The sequence below is a fragment of the Lichenostomus cassidix genome, chromosome 1, assembly GCF_008360975.1.
Source record: "Lichenostomus cassidix isolate B80296 chromosome 1, HeHo_3.0, whole genome shotgun sequence".
NCBI classification, from domain to species: Eukaryota; Metazoa; Chordata; class Aves; order Passeriformes; family Meliphagidae; genus Lichenostomus; species Lichenostomus cassidix.
Genome location: NC_139479.1, coordinates 34,500,291 through 34,520,013, shown reverse-complemented (window position 1 = coordinate 34,520,013; position 19,723 = coordinate 34,500,291). Strand labels below are relative to the sequence as shown.

Genomic DNA, 19,723 nt, shown 5'->3' with positions numbered 1-19,723 from the left:
CTCCATGTGACTGTCTTCCACCATTGATCACAGAGCCTGGATGGCAGGCTTAGATGTGAACAGTTAAATTTTTGTTAGTGAAAGCCGGGTGATACGAACCCATTCCATGGTGCAGGAGGAAACAGCACTGGATTCTGTCTCCTACTGGAAACCATGTGGACAATCAGTTGCATCATAGCCTTCTAAGTATATTAGTTGCATTACTTACCAGGCATTAGATAAGTTGAGCCTCAAACAGGAATTGGGGCATCTGAATTACTGCTTTACCCCAGACCAGGAGTGCACTTTTAAAGCACCTGTCCCACTCTCCCCCACCTGCTGCAGTTTGGCTCATGTTGCAGAGCACTCCTGGAATACATGAATCAGGCTCCTTCCCAAAGAGTGTTGCACACCTGTATTGCATGCTCCGGGATGAGGGGTAAGGCTCTGCAACTGCTCCCGGGAATCCAGGCCGTGAAGAGCTAGAATAAAGCAGAGTTCCAAGAAATAACACCATTACATCATTGTGCAATGACTTTTAGAAAGGTGGAATGTGGATCCACTGTACACTGAAACAAATACAAGGTAGTAGTCGCTAGAGGGAGCCCAGTAATCATCATATCCTCCACCAAACCCCACTAACCTGGGTTTTGGCTCTTAGATGGTTAAGCAATTTAATGAGGTCATGGAGTGTTACTGCCTCCAGTACTCAGTAAAGAAAACGAGGGTAGTAAGGCAGGAGTAATCAAGGCTTCTGCAAAATTCAGCATTCGTTCTACATTCTGAAAAAAATACAGACTTTTTAAAGAATTCCCCACAGAAAACCAGCTATTGCAAAGTCAGTGCAGTGGCTGGGAACAAAATTAGTTTTGCTTAGACCTTTTAAAAATGTCAGCTTTAAGTAGCAGTATCTTTTAGTGAGAAGGCATTCACCTTTTGCTCCTTCGAAGATCAAACACCAAAATGGGCACAAGATGTCCTTCTGAAAGCCTTTAGACCACAAGCACTACCCTCTTTTCCATAACTTCATTACACCATAGGTGTGCCCAGATGGCAATTCCCAGCAGCCAGACTTCAACAAGTGCTGCTTATAGCAGCAAACCAGCCTGGCTCTCTCTGTGGTTAAAGAGGGCTGTGTAAAAGACAACAAAGGCATATTCCTGCGGTGTAACTACAGACATGCATTCAATTTTCTGCTGTATTCTAAATTTAGTAAATAACATAGCAGTTACAGTTTGTGGTTCTCTGTTACAAACTCTATAGAATTTGCAAGAAGTCCCAGAAAAAACACTTCAAGAATATGAAAGCTGTGGAGATGGCCCCTGCTGCAAAAGAGGCTCTCTCAGGGAGCAGGGCCCTGCAGGGATTGATTGCAACCTGGACAGAAAAACACCGAAGCATCTCAGGTGTTTCTTTTTAGAAAGCATACAGCAGTAGAGGGCAGCAGACAACAAGAAATCCTGTGGACCTTAATGAATCCTTGAAGTGCTGAGGTAACTTGCCTCAGAGTTACTCCTCTAGCAATCCAACCTGATCATTGCAATAGATACCACCAACTCATACCAACGTCTCACTTCTGAGATACAAAAATGCAGGAAATTCTCTATCAGTAAAGCAAAATTGCTGGCAAGTAATGCTTCATGCTGTCCTAAAACACTCAGTGCAACAGGACTCAAATAAGAAAATTCAAGAAAATTAGCATTAGCCAGCATGTAACCCGAATTTGTCCTTTTCAGTGATGGCTAGAAAACAGGCAGCACTTAGAAGTGAAGCTGAATGACTAATTTTCTGAAAAAGCAAATTCAAGCCTCTGACTGGCTTTTCCTCCCCACCCTAGAACTATTTCTCCCTGTGTGTGCAGAGGTAACCACCTCACTGCTGCAGGCACTCAGGGTTGCCGTAAAGTGAAGAAATTATCTCAATTTCTATTTCTCCAACCAAGAATTGCTGCTCCGTAAGTACAGCGATTTTCTCTTTTCCGTGGTGGAAGGGAGAAGAGTTTTATTGGGAGCTGTTATTTATGCCTTTCATGGGAATGTCTCAGACGTGAAGGAGATCGTTCCTGTCCCTGGAGAGCCTGTTGGTTAGGCAGAAAGCATTTTAGCTACGTCTGTGGGTTCCCCTGCCCGACCCTCAGGCGTTGTGTGAATGTCAGAGTTGAGCAAACAGCAGGGGAACACTCAGCTTAAGAGACTCCACGATAAGCCAGAACATCCAGCTGCTGGAAAGCTCTGGCATAACACGCTTTTCCTGTGGTGAGCTGTGGGACGTGCAGTCAGGGCTCATTTCAGGGCTGCCTTCAGAAACACAGCACAAGCAGCAGTCCTTGTGCTGAAAAAATTCGGAATGGTTTCAAGTCACCAGTTTTTGAGCTGCCTGCTTTGAACATAATTTGACCAGGTACTGTACTGCTCCCTTACTATGTTGGGAAATACGCAGCAAAATGTTTATGGCTATTTGGAATTTTTTTCCTTCTGTAGATAAAAATATCTCAGGGAAGTTTTTCAAGTACTTTTCCCTTTACAACATTATTCTCATGCAAGACTATGGAGGTTTTTAAAATGCTTTTCCCTTTACAACATTATTCTCATACAAGGCTGTGTACAAAGTGAGAGCTGCAGGCAATTTGTTTACAAGCCTGGGTTTTCTTTTATCTGTATCAAGCCTACAAAAATAGGAATTTTGAAAAGAGATTTTCACAGACTGAACAGTACTGAATTGAATGGTATTAACTGTGTAACTTTTCACTGAGTGTTGCCAAACTGATGCCACAAATGGGTACTGTTCTCGAGAAGAGTGTATATGTGGACATCTAAAAATATGAATATTTTCTCTTATGCAAACTGGCTTGAATTGGGATTTTAGTATCTTTTAAGTATTTTGCTGGAAAGTAAATACTGATTATAAAATTTGAATCAATACAGGAAAACAATTGATCAAATATTAAATATATACAAGCTGTGCCCCCCAGGATTATGAAAAGCGATGAAGAACTGGATAAAAACTAAATTACTCTGGGGGAGGGATTAACAATGGGAGAGGGAGTAAAGAGTTTTGCTTTAAGCCAAATTTGGCTCAGATGGCAGAGGGGACTCTTTGCTCACAGTTTCTCTGCCTGGACTCCGATTACCTCTCACAGAGGAAATGGCTTGACAGGGATGCTAGCAGCCAGTATAACACCAGTAACTGTTTTCTGCATATTGCCTGCTATTTTACAGGCAGCTTCTGGGGAAGCTCAGCCTCGTGCTCCTGGCTGGGCTTTAAATCAGTGTCTCTACTGTGAAACACAGGCAGTCAGTGACAACCAGCTGCACAATTAAATCTGATTATTTCCAGCTCACTTTTACTTCAACTGTTTTGAAGGCACATATTATGTAAATACAAAAGATGGCTGAGGTGTTCTCCAGTCCTTTTCCTATAACTACTTAGGATGCAGCAAAGGCACAAACTCAAATGCAGGAAACTAAGTATCTGTAGATAGCAATGCTGCATCAGCTATGGTGGTTGTAAACAAGTGTTTGGATGCCAGTTTTCTAAGCATAGAAATTTAAATTTTTGCATCGAAGCTTGTAGAGTAGAATGTAAGAACTACTGATATTAACTAAACTGCTTAATACACAGTTTCTGGAAAAAAAAAATAAATATGAAACAAATATAATTTATAAAATTGAGATGCTTGGGACAGTTCAGCCAGAAGTGGGACAAATTTGAAAGAAGTCTTATTTTAAGGCTTTTGAACTAAGTTCATTTGGCACTTACTTCAAAGTCTTTAAATAGTTTGTCTCATTGTCCTAATAGTGAAAGGAAAAGCCCTAGAGAATCCTCTTCATTCTCACAGTTAAATAACAAGAGGTCACAAATTCTTCTAAGAAAATATAGTTGTTGGAAAAAGATGACTAGAATTTATACAACTAAAAATACCTCCTACAAGCCTGAAAGGAAACTTAGCACATTATATGAAGAAGCACAATGCTGCTGTTGTCTGTGATTACAGAAAAATAAATTATATTGGACTGGATTTTAAAAAACTTTTTTTCCTTTCTGTACAATAGGTATTTTTTATACAGATGAGTCATGTAAGAAAATAGAATTATTTCACTATTTTGAGATAAGCTTCTCTACATAAAAAGAAAAATTCCTCTAATAAGTGAAGTGCTAGCAATAAAAATAACATTAATGCCTTTACTCTTCTTAATTTAGGGTCTGATCTGTGGTGCACTGGGGCAAATAAAACAGAATGTCAACAGGCTTTGATTAAGTTTTTAATCTATTTTTATTCCAGTGACTTCTAAGAAGATGTAACTATGACAAGATACTCTTGGTTTTGCAGAATTTGAACACTCCAAATGCAGAAATGTTTTGGCAACTAACATCTCATTGGTAAGAAAAAAATCATGACTTACTGTTATATCATACTTTGATCTAATGTGAGTGAAGCTTAATAATTACATATATAGTGTGTTATAAAAGAGTAGCGTGTCTTATCCATAAAGTATGCTCACAGTGTGATTTTTGTTTGTTTTCTTACTAACTTTTTCACAAACCAAAGGTCCCTGTCTGGGCAAAAAAGATGTCAAAGGAAGTTGATTCCATTCTCAGTTTTCCAGACCAACTTTTAATAAACATCCTAAGCCACTGAAGCAAAATCACATGTGTGTCATCTGCTACATGTAAATTCACATGTGGGACTGCTCACAGGAAACTTGGAAACAATCAGGAAAGGAGATTTTAAAGTTATGTTCCTGACATTTTCCTCTTCATTACTTCTGCTTGGGCAAATGATATACACTTAGCACACCCTCTGTGTCTGGACAGCGGGGTTTGGTCTGCAGCCAAGCTCAACTCTGAGGGTCTCTGGCCATGTGCTGGGGAGTGGCCAATTCATTGGCTTCTTTCCTTCTTCTGTGTTTCAGGTCACCCCTGATTTTTGGTCTGCTCCTGCAGGCGCCATTCACACAGCTTTCCAGCATCACACAGCCAAACTTTGTCCTGCTGCTGGCTGATGATCTTGGCATAGGGGATGTGGGTTGCTATGGGAATGATACCATCAGGTAAGGAAACTGACCATATGGGTGAGCAGAGCTGGTGTGATATTTAATGTAAACCTGAAACCCTCTGCCCAGGATTATCTCCTAGCCTAGAGGGCATTCCCAGGGCCAGCTGTGCTTTGTGGAGCTGTATTACTCTGGGAATAGGACAATTGTTCTCGTGTATTCCTTAATTACCTAACACTTAAAAAACAGCTATATCTGAAGATAGAAATGTTGTCCCTTCTTTCAGCATACAGGGTTCATTACCTCAGTTTAATTCTATGTCACCATTCTTTCCCAGTCTCACATCAAAATACAGATAAATGATTGCAATGTGCAAGGAAATATTTCTCTTTTGAGCCTCAAGGGCAGAGAACTTGGCTTCTCTTTGAAAACTGTGCCACAGTATTGCCCTCTGGCTTGTAACTTGTTTGACCAAAACCAAATTTGCTATGATCCCTCCCCTCATCCTGTGAAATTCTTGGAATCTCACCTTGAAAGGCTTCAGTCAGCAAGTTTCTGATAGGCAGCTGGTGATCACAGGTAGCTGATAGGGTTCTGCAAGGCCAGGCCTCCACAGCATCACCCCCAATGCATGGATTTTCTTTTCAAGAGCAGTGAGCTATGTTTGGAGTGTACTAGCAGGGTGAAAAGTACCTGGACTCTCTTAGCAATAGGTTCTCTGCAGTACTAGGAATGGAAGGACTTCAAAACAGCAGTTTGGGAAGCAGACATAGTGCTCCTTTGAGGAGGAATGTTTATCAGCTATCTGAGATGGCAATTCTGCTGAAGGGTGGAACTACACCAGCTGCCTTGCCAAGTTACCCCAGACTGTACCTCTGGGTGAAAGTCTGCAGAGAATAAGAAACCTTGCTGCAGATGTTGTTTCCTGGCAGAGTGCCTTTGAGGAAGGAATCCACAACAGTACCAGTACAAAGCAACAAAACATCCAGGACCTTTCAAAATCCTACTGAAGGTTTTGTCTACATTGAACTGATAATTGCAAATACAAAATTGTAAAACTGAAGCTCAATCTAATTTAAAATAGAAGCAGGCACACCTTGAATTGGAAGAGGGAGATATTGTATTCTGAAATATAAGATATTATCTTGCATGTAACTAGTGTGCTAAGCAAGCTTGTTTTTGTTGATTGCCAGTTGCTTGCAAAAGACTTTCCGCTCACCTACTTACTCACCTTGTGGCTTAATTCACACAAGAAATTGCCACTACAGTGTGAAAACATGCAGGATTTCTTTCCATTTTCTGCCTTTCTCTTCATGACAAATGTCTTGTTTGCTTCCTTATCTGTGCCGTAAGTCGTGTATCGTCTTGTCTAGTCAAGCACTGTCACCCTGTGGCAACTAAATTACCATTACACTGATTCACTGAGGCTGATCCACTGCTCTTTAAAGAGCCAGTGTAGGAAATGCAGTTCTGGAGGGATGAAAGGTTTTTGCCATGAGGGTGGTGAGGCACTGGAATATGTTGTCTGGAGAAACTCAACGTGCCCAATCTTTGGAAGTGTTCAAAGCCAGGTTGTATGGGGCTCTGAGCAATATCATCTCAGGAGGAGTTCATGCCCATGGCAATGGGGTTGGAACTTTATGATCTTTAAGGTCCCTTCCAGCCAAAACCATTCTACAATTCTATGATTTCTGCAAGACTCATAGTAGGATATGGGAATCAAGAAGGAATTGTTGGCTTGAAATTAATCCAGATACTGATTGTTAATGAAGAAAGAAAAAGTGAAATATTTTCCCATCACTCAAGAAAATTAAAATAAATTTTAAAAAATATTTCCCAGCCATCTTTGAGTAGAAGAAACTTCTATAAATAAAGACAAGTACTGTAAATAAATACAAGTATACAATATCTTGAAAGACTCCCTGAATGATATCTGGTGGCATTGGTTGCATTTGTAGGACGCCGAACATTGATCGCCTGGCAAAGGAAGGAGTGAAGCTGACCCAACACATTGCTGCAGCTCCACTTTGCACCCCCAGCAGAGCAGCTTTCCTCACTGGCAGATATCCCATCCGATCAGGTTTGCCTTGCAAAGCCACACAGCCTTTCAACATTGCTTTATTGCTGGAGAGAACAATGTCATACAATGAGCAAAGAAGAAATGAGGGAGTGCAAATCAGAGGGGTGCCACAGACATGCCATCCCTCACTGAGACACATGAAATGGCAGGCTAAATACCTTTGAGGCGCCATCTGTATTTGTGGGGATCTGGGGGAAGCAGAGCAGAGAAGAACCAGCTGTGTAGAGCATCTTTGTCTTCCCCAACTCAAAATTTTGGCTGTGTTTTTCTACTCAGATTGCAGCCAGGATGGGGTTAGAGCAAATTGTTACATTCAAAAAAGTCAATACACAAAACATGAATAATAGCAACAACACATTTATAAAGCACTAGTTAAATTAATTTTTATCATAGGTGACTCCTCATCAGATGCCAGAAGCAGATCAGCCCTGCAGGGAGCAGAGTAGGTCTGTGCAGATGTGTGTCCATTCTGTCCAGTCAAGGTGCATTCATGGGAACAAGTCATTCATGGGAAAGCTTATTTACGTATCTGTCAAAATTAATCTGTCCTAGGAGATAACAGTTTGACAGCTATATTATTTTTCCTAGTTGTGTTTTTGAAGAAAAAACACTGTACTGTCAAACTGAATCCCTGAGATGAAGAGGTATGAAAAACAAATAACTCTACATGTTTCTAGGAGCAACCCTCAAACACTTGTTCTATTGCAAATTATCTTCAGAGCCTTCATTCCCAAGACATTTTGAAGCTGGTATGTCATTCTACTCTTACACTGACAGCTCCCACTGAGACTAGTATCTTGAAAATGCAAATGGCTTGTACAGACCCTCTTTCACTGTAACAACAGGGACAGAGATGTTCAACGCTGCAATGACAGATTGAACTTTACATAGCACTGTATGATGGAGTTATGCTAGGGTAAAATGTGAAATAACAGGGTGTAAAACTGCAGGTGAAGAGAAGAGAACTCCTCTGTGGGTCTCAGAGATCAGGTACCAGCCATGCCACTGTGCAAGGAAATCTTGAGTTCCGAGGCAGCCTTCAGTGAGCTGGAGTTTGAAACTGACAGAGGGCTGGAATCTCCTTATGCTCCTCCCTGCCCTCACATTTGCACTAAGCACGTCCATTTCATGCAGTCTAGATGCCACTGTGACATATAAAATCTCCTATATAACCATGTCATTACAAATGAAATGAAATTTTTTTTAAAAAGTCTCTGTATGAGATACAAAGAAGAAATAATAGGTACTATGGAGAGCCTTAACTCTTTCTTAATCTTGTCCTGGGTCTTAGATTCATTTTCCCAAACAAACAGCATTAGCAGAAATTTTTAACACCATTATTTCAATGAAATCAGGAAACAAAAATTATGTTGGATAAAAGTACTCAAACTTTTATACTTACTCAGGTTTTTTTATTGTATTTTTAGGGATGGATGCTATAAATAATTACCGTGTTATTTTTTGGAATGCTGGCTCAGGAGGGCTTCCTCCAAATGAAACCACTTTTGCCAAAATACTGCAGCAGCAAGGCTACAGCACAGGACTGATAGGTATGGGGGCACCCCTCTCCTAAAGATGTTCTTGAATGTGTTTCACCTGCACATCTCAGTCAATACATTTGTTTTTGTTAGTAACTGTTCATACTTCGGTTGAAGTATTTTTATTTCCTAATTAAGAATAACATGTAAAGAGAAATTCTGACAAAAAAAGTACCTCTTTTAAAAGAAGAAGCATATGATAAAGAAGACAGTATTTACCATGGACCCTCTTTCAGCTGTGGCTGTTAAAATACATTATTAAGTCCTGAATATTATTGTACCAGGTATAAGATGCTTATTCCAATACTATTTCATTCAAAAAAAAGGTGAAAATATAAGTGCTATTTAAATACGCATGACAATGTTTTACACAGTTAAGACCAAATTCACAGCAAAAGGGAACAGCTGTATGTAAAACATTAGAGATAGTTAATAGTATCACAAGATTGGGCCTTTCAGAAACAAAGCAATTATTTTTTTCTTCAGTCACAGCATGCCACTGTACTTCACCAAGATTTCAGTACAGCCCAAAAACACTGCCTTCTTCAGCATCAATGTGAATTTCATTTTACTTTTTATATTATAGTGCTATTTTTTTAATGCAGTTGTAACTTTTGGTCATGATCTAGTTTCAAATAATAATCTTAGATGTACCACGGTTCTACAGGCTGATAAAGCACAGACATTCCTGCCTGACTTTAAAGCTCTTTGCCTTACCTCATCTGAATATGTAAAATGCCAAAATCCAAAATCTGTATTTGGCACATAAAATTATTAGCTGCACAAACCAACTGAATGTATTAGCAAAAGTTCCTGCAAAAATATATTAGTATTCATTCAACAGAATAAATCTAAACCACACAAGAAAAAACTAAAAGAAGCCTTCCAGGCACTTGAAATTCTACTTTACTGAAGCTCCATCTTCTGTTAGTTTTGTAGGGATATTATTTTGGTTGTTTTTATCAGCTCGTAAAACAGACTGTTCATGCTTCCTCTTGGTTTCAGCAAGTTATCACTAGCAAAACAATCAGATTTTTCTCCACTCTCCCCAGGGAATTGCCCTGCAGGGGAGTTGTGCCTCTTGCCTCCTAGAAGCAAAATGGACAGGTATTTTCCCTGTGGGCATCTCAGCTAAACTCACACTACAGGTGCCAAAAGCATCACTTAGATTTACCAGATTGACAGATCCTGATTAATTGCACCATGGGGGATGATGGAAAGCACCAATGATAAGTGACACACAAACACCCACTGGAACTTTACCTTCAAGTCACAAAGCAAAAAATCTTAACACAACATCTACTTACATCACCACAGCTGAATGAGCACTAAGTAGTCTCACCTGAATTGTTTGTGATTGTTTTGCCCTGAGCACATCCAGTTTAATTGCAAAGTTAAATCCTATTAATAACCTGAAGCTTGAGGTGATAATGAGATTTTTTGTTAGGAAATGCTTTGAAGGTACTTTGTAGTCAGAAAACCAACTCTGCACAACTTATGCCCTCAGAGATTAATTTATCTTAATTATACACTTAGTTTAGCTTCTGGAGATTTGATTCTTTTCTAGCATGTCAGAAACCTTTATCGACCTCAGCTGGAGATTTAGGTGTTGGAGTGCAGCTGAATTCCAAAGAAACTTTAGCTGCATCCGTGTTTATGACCACGGCATCTATGTATTGATTACAAACCCATTTCATTCTATAGCTGGCTCTAAATATGCCAAGAGGTAAACTGAGCAGAGATCTTAGCTAAAAGTGATTAATCCACCTACAATAGAACTTCCATTCTTTCTTTATATTTACAGCTGAAAAGCAGCATTTTTTCTCCTCTGAGGCAGTTTTTTTGTCTCATATTGTAATGACTGCAATTCTATTGAAACCTACAAACCATTGTTGCCATAGTCCTGTCATCAAGCTCTTCAAAACCTTACAGAAACAAACCTGCATAGCACTTTGAAGGTAAAGGGACAACTAAAAAAAGGTTATTTTGCCCTGTGCTTACAAAAGGACAGCTTCTTCCTATTCACTACATGACAGGCCACCAGGAAGTCCATACATTTTTGCTCAGTTTTGAATTTCCCTCAGTTTCTAGTTCCCTTTATAGTACCTTCTTTTAATATATATTTTTGATCAAAGCTATAGGGCATGAATATGTGTACAGAGCACAAATAACTTTATTGGAAATTTATAACTTGTAGAGGTTTACTTCCATCAATTCCACCATGTTACGTTATATTACTCAGTATATTTCTGTGTAGGATAAAGAAGTTATCACAGGCAGAAAACAACCAACAAATTTTTTTAGAAATGTTTGTATAAGGAAAAGTCAATTCTTTTAAAATATTACCTTTTTAATAATCTCTGTTTTCAGGGAAGTGGCATCAAGGTGTTAACTGTGAATCCCGCAATGACCATTGCCATCACCCTTTAAAACATGGATTTGACTATTTTTATGGTTTGCCTTTTACGCTGATAAGTGACTGTGAGCCAATGGAGACACCAGAGATGGACAGAGCCTTCAGAAGGAAACTCTGGCTTTCCACTCAGATGATTGGCCTCATTACACTCACTGCTGTCCTGGGAAGACTGACTGGCTTGATTTCAGTCCACTGGAAAACCCTGACCTGCCTTGCTGGGTTTAGTTTCCTGTTCTTCATATCCTGGTACTCAAGCTATGGGTTTGTACGCTACTGGAACTGCATCGTGATGAGAAACCATGAAATTACTGAGCAGCCAATGGTGACAGACAGAACTACATCCCTTATCTTGAGAGAGTCCATTTCATTTATTGAAAGGTAAAGCAGGCTTCCTTTGATCACAAATTTTCTGGTTCTTGCACATTTTGTGGCTTTTAAACAGCACTATCCTGTTTCATGTCTTCATAATTTTTTTAAATTTTTACAAATTACAACATTTCTAAAACACAATATAATTTATTTTTAGAATCCTATAATGATGTAGGATTATAAGCACTAATATTTTGTCCATTTTAAATAATATCAATAATTATATATATTTTTTTAAAGCTGTTGCTTAAGAATGCCTCCAATCCCTAGCTCACTAAAGCTGTTAATATTTCCCAACTTTCATGAGTTGTATTGAATATTTCTAGGCTATATTTAAGAAATATGTATATCTATCAATTGGACCAATATTGCAGCTTTAAGAAATAGCAGGTGATGTCAGAAATGTGTGTGTGGGCCAGGGAAGGAGAAGCAGAGCTGTGATGTAGCCTTCTCACATGGACTGATAAGTGGGCAGCAGCTGGCAGGAGATGAACCTGCTGCCTTCACTTGGTGCTTTGCAAGAGCAGAAAGTGGAGCTTCAATATGGAAGTTTTATATCTATGATTCAGGGTAAAAAAAAGGTAATTTTATACAGGCCCAACATTATTCTATCAGATGGCTCTTAATCACTGGGTTATAATATCTTACAAAGTAGGGTGTTTCTGACGGGGTTGTTGAAATAACTCTACGCAAATAATATAATTTTTCATTACAACTGACCTTTATGTGCAATGAGAACCTGCCTCCTTAATAACACACTGTGGATTTCTGTTTTGTAGAAATAAGCACAAGCCATTCCTCCTGTTTCTTTCCTTTTTGCATTCCCACACCCCTCTACTCACCACAGAGAAGTTTCTTGGGAAGAGCAGACACGGTCTATATGGAGACAATGTAGAGGAGATGGACTGGATGGTGGGTAAGTCACCATAGCGTACAGCAATGTCTCCACCTGTCTAATACCTAGGCCTAAATTTGTAATAAAAACACTGTTGTTATTAAAAGAACAAGGAAAATAATTAAAAGCAAGTGCAAAAAATTCCTAAGCTTTTAATGAACATCTGTCAATCTTGTGTGAGCACTGTTGACTTATAGTGTTGGCTTTTTACCTTCTCCAGTTTTGGACCAAAAAAGTCTTTCTGTTCACTCTTTTTTAGTTTTTTTGGTCAAGTTTTTACCGGATTTAACCATGTCCCCTTAGCTCCAGTCAACAATTCTCCTTCTCTTCTTACTAAATATGTGATAATTGTTTTGTTTTCTATGATTAGTAAAGACCAGGTAATTTCAGTCTCTTATACTCATTTCTAAGTAGGATGCATCAGAAGGTGATAAAATCAATGAGCAAATTATTCCAGATGAAAAGCAGCAGGCTGTTTATTTGTGGCTGCTGCATTAAGCAGAGTACAGAATATTTTTCAGCCACAATAGTAAATCCAGAAATGTTCATCAATGTTAACTGGTATGCCCCCACCCCCAGATTAGATTTGTGTTATTTTTCAGCCTGTTTTTTTGGAAGGGAAGGATAATTATTTATGATTCAGTCATGATGGACAAAGAGTACCCACATTTGCAAAAGAGGTAAGAGTCAGATATACATACAGGAAGAATTTGGTTTCAAACCTAACTGTCAAACACTTACACCCCACAAATATCATTAAAAACATCAGAAACAGCTCAACAATTACTTTTAAATTTAAAGGAACTGTTTTAATAATGCATATTATATCCATGCAGTAATGTAATGCAAACCCTAACTGTGGTCTAGACAATATGAGACAAGGGTAACCTTATGCTTTTTCCACATTTTTCATGATGGCCACCACTGATGCAGAATCTAACTTTTTGGGGCCTTGGACCACACTTTCTTTCCATATTTTTACAGTATGTGGTGCTTTTGCCCTCTACAATACAGACTTCCTGTCTATGACTGTGGTTCTTTTCACTCCTTGTTAAAATACCAATAATAAAGTGGTTACAACACATGACACATTTTCTGTGCTTTTAGAGACAATGAAATCATAACTACAAATCTCAATCTTAATCATATTAAACAATGAGCAGATAAACATAGGTAAGAAATTACATTGGTAAATGTTTAAAAGAGGTTAAAATTTATGTAGTCTGAGGTATGTTTTTGCTTTTTAGTATACACATATTATTGTGTTCACAGGCCAGGTTCTAGATGCTATTGACAAGGAAGGCTTGAAAGATACCACACTAGTTTACTTTGCCTCTGATCATGGTGGATGGCTGGAAAGACAAGAAGGAGAAAGGCAGCTGGGTGGCTGGAATGGAATATACAGAGGTAAGAGCTTCCAGGGATGGTGACAACCCAGCAGCAACCACTAGAGAACTTAGGACCCCCCTAAGGTTTAGATAAGATTGTACACTCAAGGAGTAACACTAGTTTATAACCAACAAGAAAAGATGTCTCATTATAATAAAGCATGTAACAATGTAGCAAATTCTAACCTGGGCAGGCATTCTTTATAAGCATGAATTCCCAAATGGTCAGGGGACTGGTCAAGTGAACACATTTTCACTCATGCTGATTAGGAGCTTAGCAGCAAAAACAAGAGAAAACAAAAGATGCATCAAGGTAACATGATAATACAATAAAATTTGTGTAAAATTTCTCTTTGTTTTAAATCAAACTTATTTTATTTTTTTCTTTTTTTTGATGAAAGGTGGAAAAGGAATGGGAGGCTGGGAAGGAGGAATCCGTGTCCCAGGGATATTTAGATGGCCAGGAGTGTTACCTGCAGGCACAGTTATTGATGAACCTACAAGCCTTATGGATATTTATCCTACAGTAGTTCATTTGGCTGGAGGGGAAGTGCCCCAGGACAGGTACAAACAAAAGTATCTTTATACCTCCTTCTTTCCCAAAAAATTGGTAAATCTAGTTTGGAAACAAATTCTAAGAGTGTGATTTCTTTTTCAGTCCTGCTGCTTTTTTTAGACACATAGGTGTCTAGGAGCTCAGTCACCTCTTCTCTATATTTGAGATTCAGACACTACTTGCCATCTTCTGCAATCCTCTTTCTTGTCCAGACATGCCAGTTCCAGCAAGAGGTGTGCAGAAGGAGCACAGTCCTGTTCAGCTCACCTGAGCCTTGTGGTCTCTGTTTTTCCTGCTAGGGTGATGGATGGCCGGGATCTGCTGCTTTTGTTGCGAGGAGCAGCTGCACACTCTGAGCACGAGTTCCTGTTCCATTACTGCGGCGTTCACCTACATGCTGTGCGGTGGCACCAGAAGGACAGTGAGTACAGAGATTCTTTCCAAACAACTGTGTTCAGTCTGCAGGAAGACACATCGGTCTAGCACATCTTTTTCTGGGATTTCATCTTTCCAAGTAGTTCCAGGTGTAAGGTGGTAAAGAACTTACTAGTGTTGCCTGTATTGTACAGCACCAGGAGAAATTACAATAATACATTAACTAATAAGTGTAGAGCTGAAGTGCATCCAGAAATGAACTCTAGACAAACATTCACTCTTCCTTGCAATAACTCACATTGTTATAACCAGCCTTCTGTGATCCTTTCTTTCCTGCCAGCTGGAGCAGTTTGGAAAGCTCATTATGTGACTCCCATCTTCAGTCCTCCCGGTGCTGGCGCTTGTTACAATAGAGGGGTTTGCCCATGCTTTGGGGAAGGTGTGACCCATCATGACCCTCCATTGCTGTTTGAGCTCTCACAGGACCCTTCTGAAGCCAAACCCCTCTCGGCTGACACAGAGCCCCTCTTTGACACTGTCATCAGGAAGGTTGGCAGAGCCATAGAGGAGCATCGCAGGACACTGACTGCAGTGCCACAGCAGCTCTCTGTGTCCAACGTGGTGTGGAAGCCTTGGCTGCAGCCGTGCTGTGGGACATTCCCGTTCTGTTGGTGTGATAAGGAAGGTGAAAATAAACTCATTTGACCTATAAAGGATAGAAACTGAGACTTTCTCAGAAATGTATTTATATTCAGAGTGTTTCCTTTGGGGGTGTTGACCCATGGGTCATTTTTTCTCTAAATTGACCCTTAATAAAATAATTGTTCCAGGGAATGGCACGGTACTTAGTAAAGGTAGTTTTAAGCTGGACATGCTCAGAGAGGGATCAAGATAATCTGAAGACCATATTTTTACTTGTATCTGCTGACAACAGAATGAATAGTTCATATGCACTGAGGCAGGCCAAGATTAGAGCTGTACAAATAATGATATAACTTATGTTTTTGTGATTATGAATGTACACTCAGAAGCTTTGCTTTGTTTTTTTTGTGCTGAATTTCTAAGTGATTCTTGGACTGAAGTCTCCCTTAAGTTTGTTATTTCCCTATCCTTTTGCTATCCTGGCAATGCATAAGGTGACCCTATAATAAATTTTTGAGGAACATTGCTTCCAAAATAATTAGAAAATAATCTTTCCTGCAGTTCTCCACAGAATTTTTCTTAGGAGAGGTTTGCTTCTTTCCTTGTAGCTAGTGACTCCAGCAGCAGTGATGATGGCAGCTAATTAGCCAGGGCAAGGTATAAATCTTGGAAACATGACAGGCTGGGCCGTGGCTGTCTGCACTCTCTGAGAAGGGTGGGACTCCTCTGGTTGGAGTCAGCCTCTTCTAAAGGAGAACAAAAAATGGAAGGGATTTCCTTTTTCCAAACTTCCCTTTGCACCCAGCTCCCTAAACAGCACTGGCAAGAGCCTTTTGGCTCTATGGCCACAGCAGAGCCACACGAAAACCTGTTCAGTCATTCAGGCACAGGACTGCACAAGTTACCCTGCTGCCCATAGCTCAGTCATAACTGTTTCCTGCTGACAAGCAGCATGTGCAGAAAATGCTCCTTGAAAAATGCCAAACACTGATTATGAAAACAAGCAATAATTTTCTATGGAAAAGAAGAAATGCACAATTAAGGTATTTTTACCTTCACAAGTTACATTTTCACTCCACCAAAGAGCTAGAATTACCTAGGATTATCTCTTTGCTTTTGTGCTTTCTTCTGCTGCAGTTATTTGTGTTAAAATAGCTGTTCCTATTCAAGTGGCTTTGCAGGTAATGTTTTTCTTTGTAGGGCAGTAAATACATCTGTTCACATAGACATGTTTACACTGGTATATCTGAATATGTAGGCATCTGAGAACATAATTTGCCCATTTGTTTTACTTCACTGTTTTTAACTGTTGTTCTAACTACCGTGTTAGGACCAATTTATCTTGTTTGTCTTCTTTGGAAAACATTTGGTTTATTTTGGTTTAATTTCCTTTTCTGCTTCCCACAATTCAGTTGCCGGAAAATCTGCAGGTAAACAAAGTCCTACAGCTTAAAAGCAAAGTTTTATTTTATGCTGTGACATCATACATTTCACAGACTGTTATAATTCAACCAGATGCTCCATCAGTGCTATTGATGAGAAAGGTGCTCAGTCTTACTGTGAAAAATTGAAGAGGTTCAGTAAATCCATCACTTTCACATGTTCTGATTGCTGCTACTTCCTCCATTGTTAGGGAAGTCTGCATTTTTCCTCATCTGATTGCATTCTATTTAACTGGTTCTTTCTTGGAGAGATTTTCATATTTGTATTTCATATGGGGTTCTTTTCATATTCATTATGAAGTGTTTTCTTTACATGAAATTATTGTAATCAGGCTGGCATTTTTCAATTTTCTCAGTAATTTTCAAGATATCACTTCCATTCTCAAGCCAGTTTAGTATCTGGGATTTTATATCCTTTCGATTTTTCGACACCTTTAAAAATGTACTGGTATAATACCTGTTAATATGAGTGAGCCAGTTTTTCTTGCACTGAAATACTTCATAGCACTGTAGAATATCCATTAGGAGCTAGAGGGTACTGGAAAATATCCGAGCTAGGATTTGTCCTGGATTGGTGTTTGTAAAGAAAGCACAGTGATCATCCCCTGCTGATCTCCAAAGTGCCACAGGATCAACAAACATTCAGGGTTTGGTAGAATGGACATTATGCTTGCAATGATGCCAGGCAATTATAAAGACTGCCTTTACAAAAACATATTTGGAAATATCCTAACTGGCAAATACTAATCAGCTTGTTCACATTTTTTTTTTTTTCTGTATGATTGATGGGATACTATTTCAGAGCAAATCATTTGCTAATACTGATTTTTCCTGCTAAGTCACAAAACACTTTTCCTCTAGCTGATTTATGCTGGTCATAGCCTAAGACGATGTAAACAGTGTTTAAGACTGAATTTCAAGAGTATCCTATAAAACCCCTGAGACCTAAATTTGGATACTGAAAACGTTTTCAAACACTGTAGAATGCAACATTTGAGCATGAATATTGAGCTGTTAAAAATATAATTTTCTCTTTTCATTTAAAAATTTGGCATAAAGGATTTGTCTTTTGTCATAATATTTGTCATAAAATATTTTACTGAAAAGAGATAGGTGAAGCAGAAGAAGGAGAAAAAAATGAGTAGTTCTCTAGGCAGTTTGTTTTGGGGTGTTTTTTTTTTGGTGAGGTGTTTTGTTTGTTTGTTTGTTTTTGTTTTTTTTTTTTTTAATTAGAATAAGAGGAATATTTTTAAGCTGGCTTTGAGCCCTACTGGACACACAGTGGTCAAGTGCTTCAGTTTGACTTCACTGTGTAATCACCAAAAAGATCATAGTTTTCAGTATTTCAAGCTAAGCTTCTGTGCACACCATGATGGAACATTCTGATAATTTGTCAGGCGTCAGAGATTAGCAGTTTTGTCCCTGAAGTACAAGTTGGTATCTGTGATATCTATGCTTGAGCACTATCTCAAACAAGACTCTGTGCTGTTAAATATCATCTCAGGGGCAAATCAAAATATCAGCAATTAACGGCAATACCTGGAAATATCAAAATCAGGATTATAAATTTAAAACTCTCACAGCATCTGTCAGAACCATGAAACTGAATGGACACAATGTGGCCTCAAAATTTCCACTATGTGTCACATCATCACATGGTATTTTACAACCAAGAATTTTTATTCTATCTAAAAGTTGCAATTAAATATTGTTATTATTATAAATTACCAGTAATATATAAAGAACAAGCACTTACTAGTCCTTTTTCAGGATTTGTCTTTTTCAGGATTTGACTTCAGTTAGTATTGTTTCCTTAATGGGGCTTCACTCTTTCACTCTTGCACACTTTAGTACCCCCCACAGTTTGCTGATGGTTTTTGTTTAAAGGAGTTTACTAATCTCAGCAGAAGACTGGGATACTTGCAAAATTCAAACATGTGAGCCAGTTACAGAGTTGACTTTCTGCCATTACACAGTTCATTTATTTCTTACTAGTCACTGTTACAATTAATGAATTGTTTATACCACAAAAATGAAAAGTCAAAATTGCAAGTATTTTTAAAAATACATGTTCAATCTATATGAAAGAAATTGAGAAATCAAGAAAAATTGTTGGTAGCCAGGAGATATGAAAGTTGATTTATTTCACCCTATTTCAATCTTTCTCTGGAGGCCACACTAAAGACTCTGGTAATAAAGAGTACTTTAAAAACATCACATCACCTTACTATGCTTCTGATTATGGCAGATGGCCAGAGACACAAGACGGAAGAGCCTTTCTGGCTGGATAGAGTAAATTTCCACAGATGTGGGAATTGCGAATGGTGTGATCAGACCCGCACTGGAGTAAAAGGGCCAAACCCAAATCCCTTCTTCACTGTGAATTTCTTCACTGTGTCTTTGGGGAGTGGATTCTTCCCTTGAGTCTTGGTTTGTAATCCAGGAATTTTCTGCTGCCTCCTGAATTATACCATTTCTACTTAGCTCTTTTCAATTTCCTCAAAAATAGGAAAAAAAACCCTTTCTCTTTGTATTTCTGAAGCTCTCCTTTAATATCTTTTCCCTAAAGCATGCAAGCCTCCTACTCTCCTCAAAAGTGTTTAACTTGAGTTGAAAATCCATTGCTTATGCTCTTATTTCTTTGTCCTACTCCATGGGCTTTTCCCAGCTACCAATTACTTTTTTGGGCAGAAATTCTTAAGGAAAATTTTGTATTAAGTATTGCTATATGCCAATAACATTTAAGACCCTAATGCTCCCCTTAATTCTAGTACACCACACCCAACAATGAGGCTGTGAATACCATTGTAATTATCAAGGTCTAGTTAGTAAATTCTGTTTCTTCCTTCTTGTCATAGTATTTTTTATTAATATTTACTTTGGCCTTTGAGCAAGAATATGTCTACACCAAGAACCTCTCTCTTTGAATAAAGCCCTTATTCAGTGTTTTACATAACACCTTTATATCCTCCTTTTAAACCAGCATAAGCACACACAGACAGTAAAAAGAGGGATCCAGTGCCCCCATGGGACTGGAAAGATGCATGGC

At 38.8% G+C, this 19,723-nt stretch overlaps 1 protein-coding gene across 2 annotated transcripts; it reads left to right on the top strand.

The window, feature by feature from the left end:
* The first annotated feature begins 1,836 nt into the window (after positions 1 to 1,836).
* On the top strand, positions 1,837 to 16,832 carry LOC146444521 (arylsulfatase D-like). Of its 2 annotated transcripts, none has more exons than XM_085056444.1 (11): positions 1,837 to 1,933; positions 4,262 to 4,359; positions 4,893 to 5,030; positions 6,932 to 7,053; positions 8,481 to 8,603; positions 10,962 to 11,385; positions 12,156 to 12,292; positions 13,544 to 13,678; positions 14,061 to 14,223; positions 14,515 to 14,636; positions 14,931 to 16,832. In XM_085056444.1, exons 2-11 carry the CDS (start codon positions 4,334 to 4,336, stop codon positions 15,293 to 15,295), a joined length of 1,755 nt encoding a protein of 584 aa, XP_084912570.1. In that variant the 5' UTR covers positions 1,837 to 1,933; positions 4,262 to 4,333; the 3' UTR covers positions 15,296 to 16,832. The 2 variants fall into 2 exon arrangements, with proteins under 2 accessions (XP_084912570.1, XP_084912564.1); XM_085056438.1 differs by lacking the exon at positions 1,837 to 1,933 and adding an exon at positions 2,142 to 2,379.
* Positions 16,833 to 19,723: the final 2,891 nt, after the last annotated feature.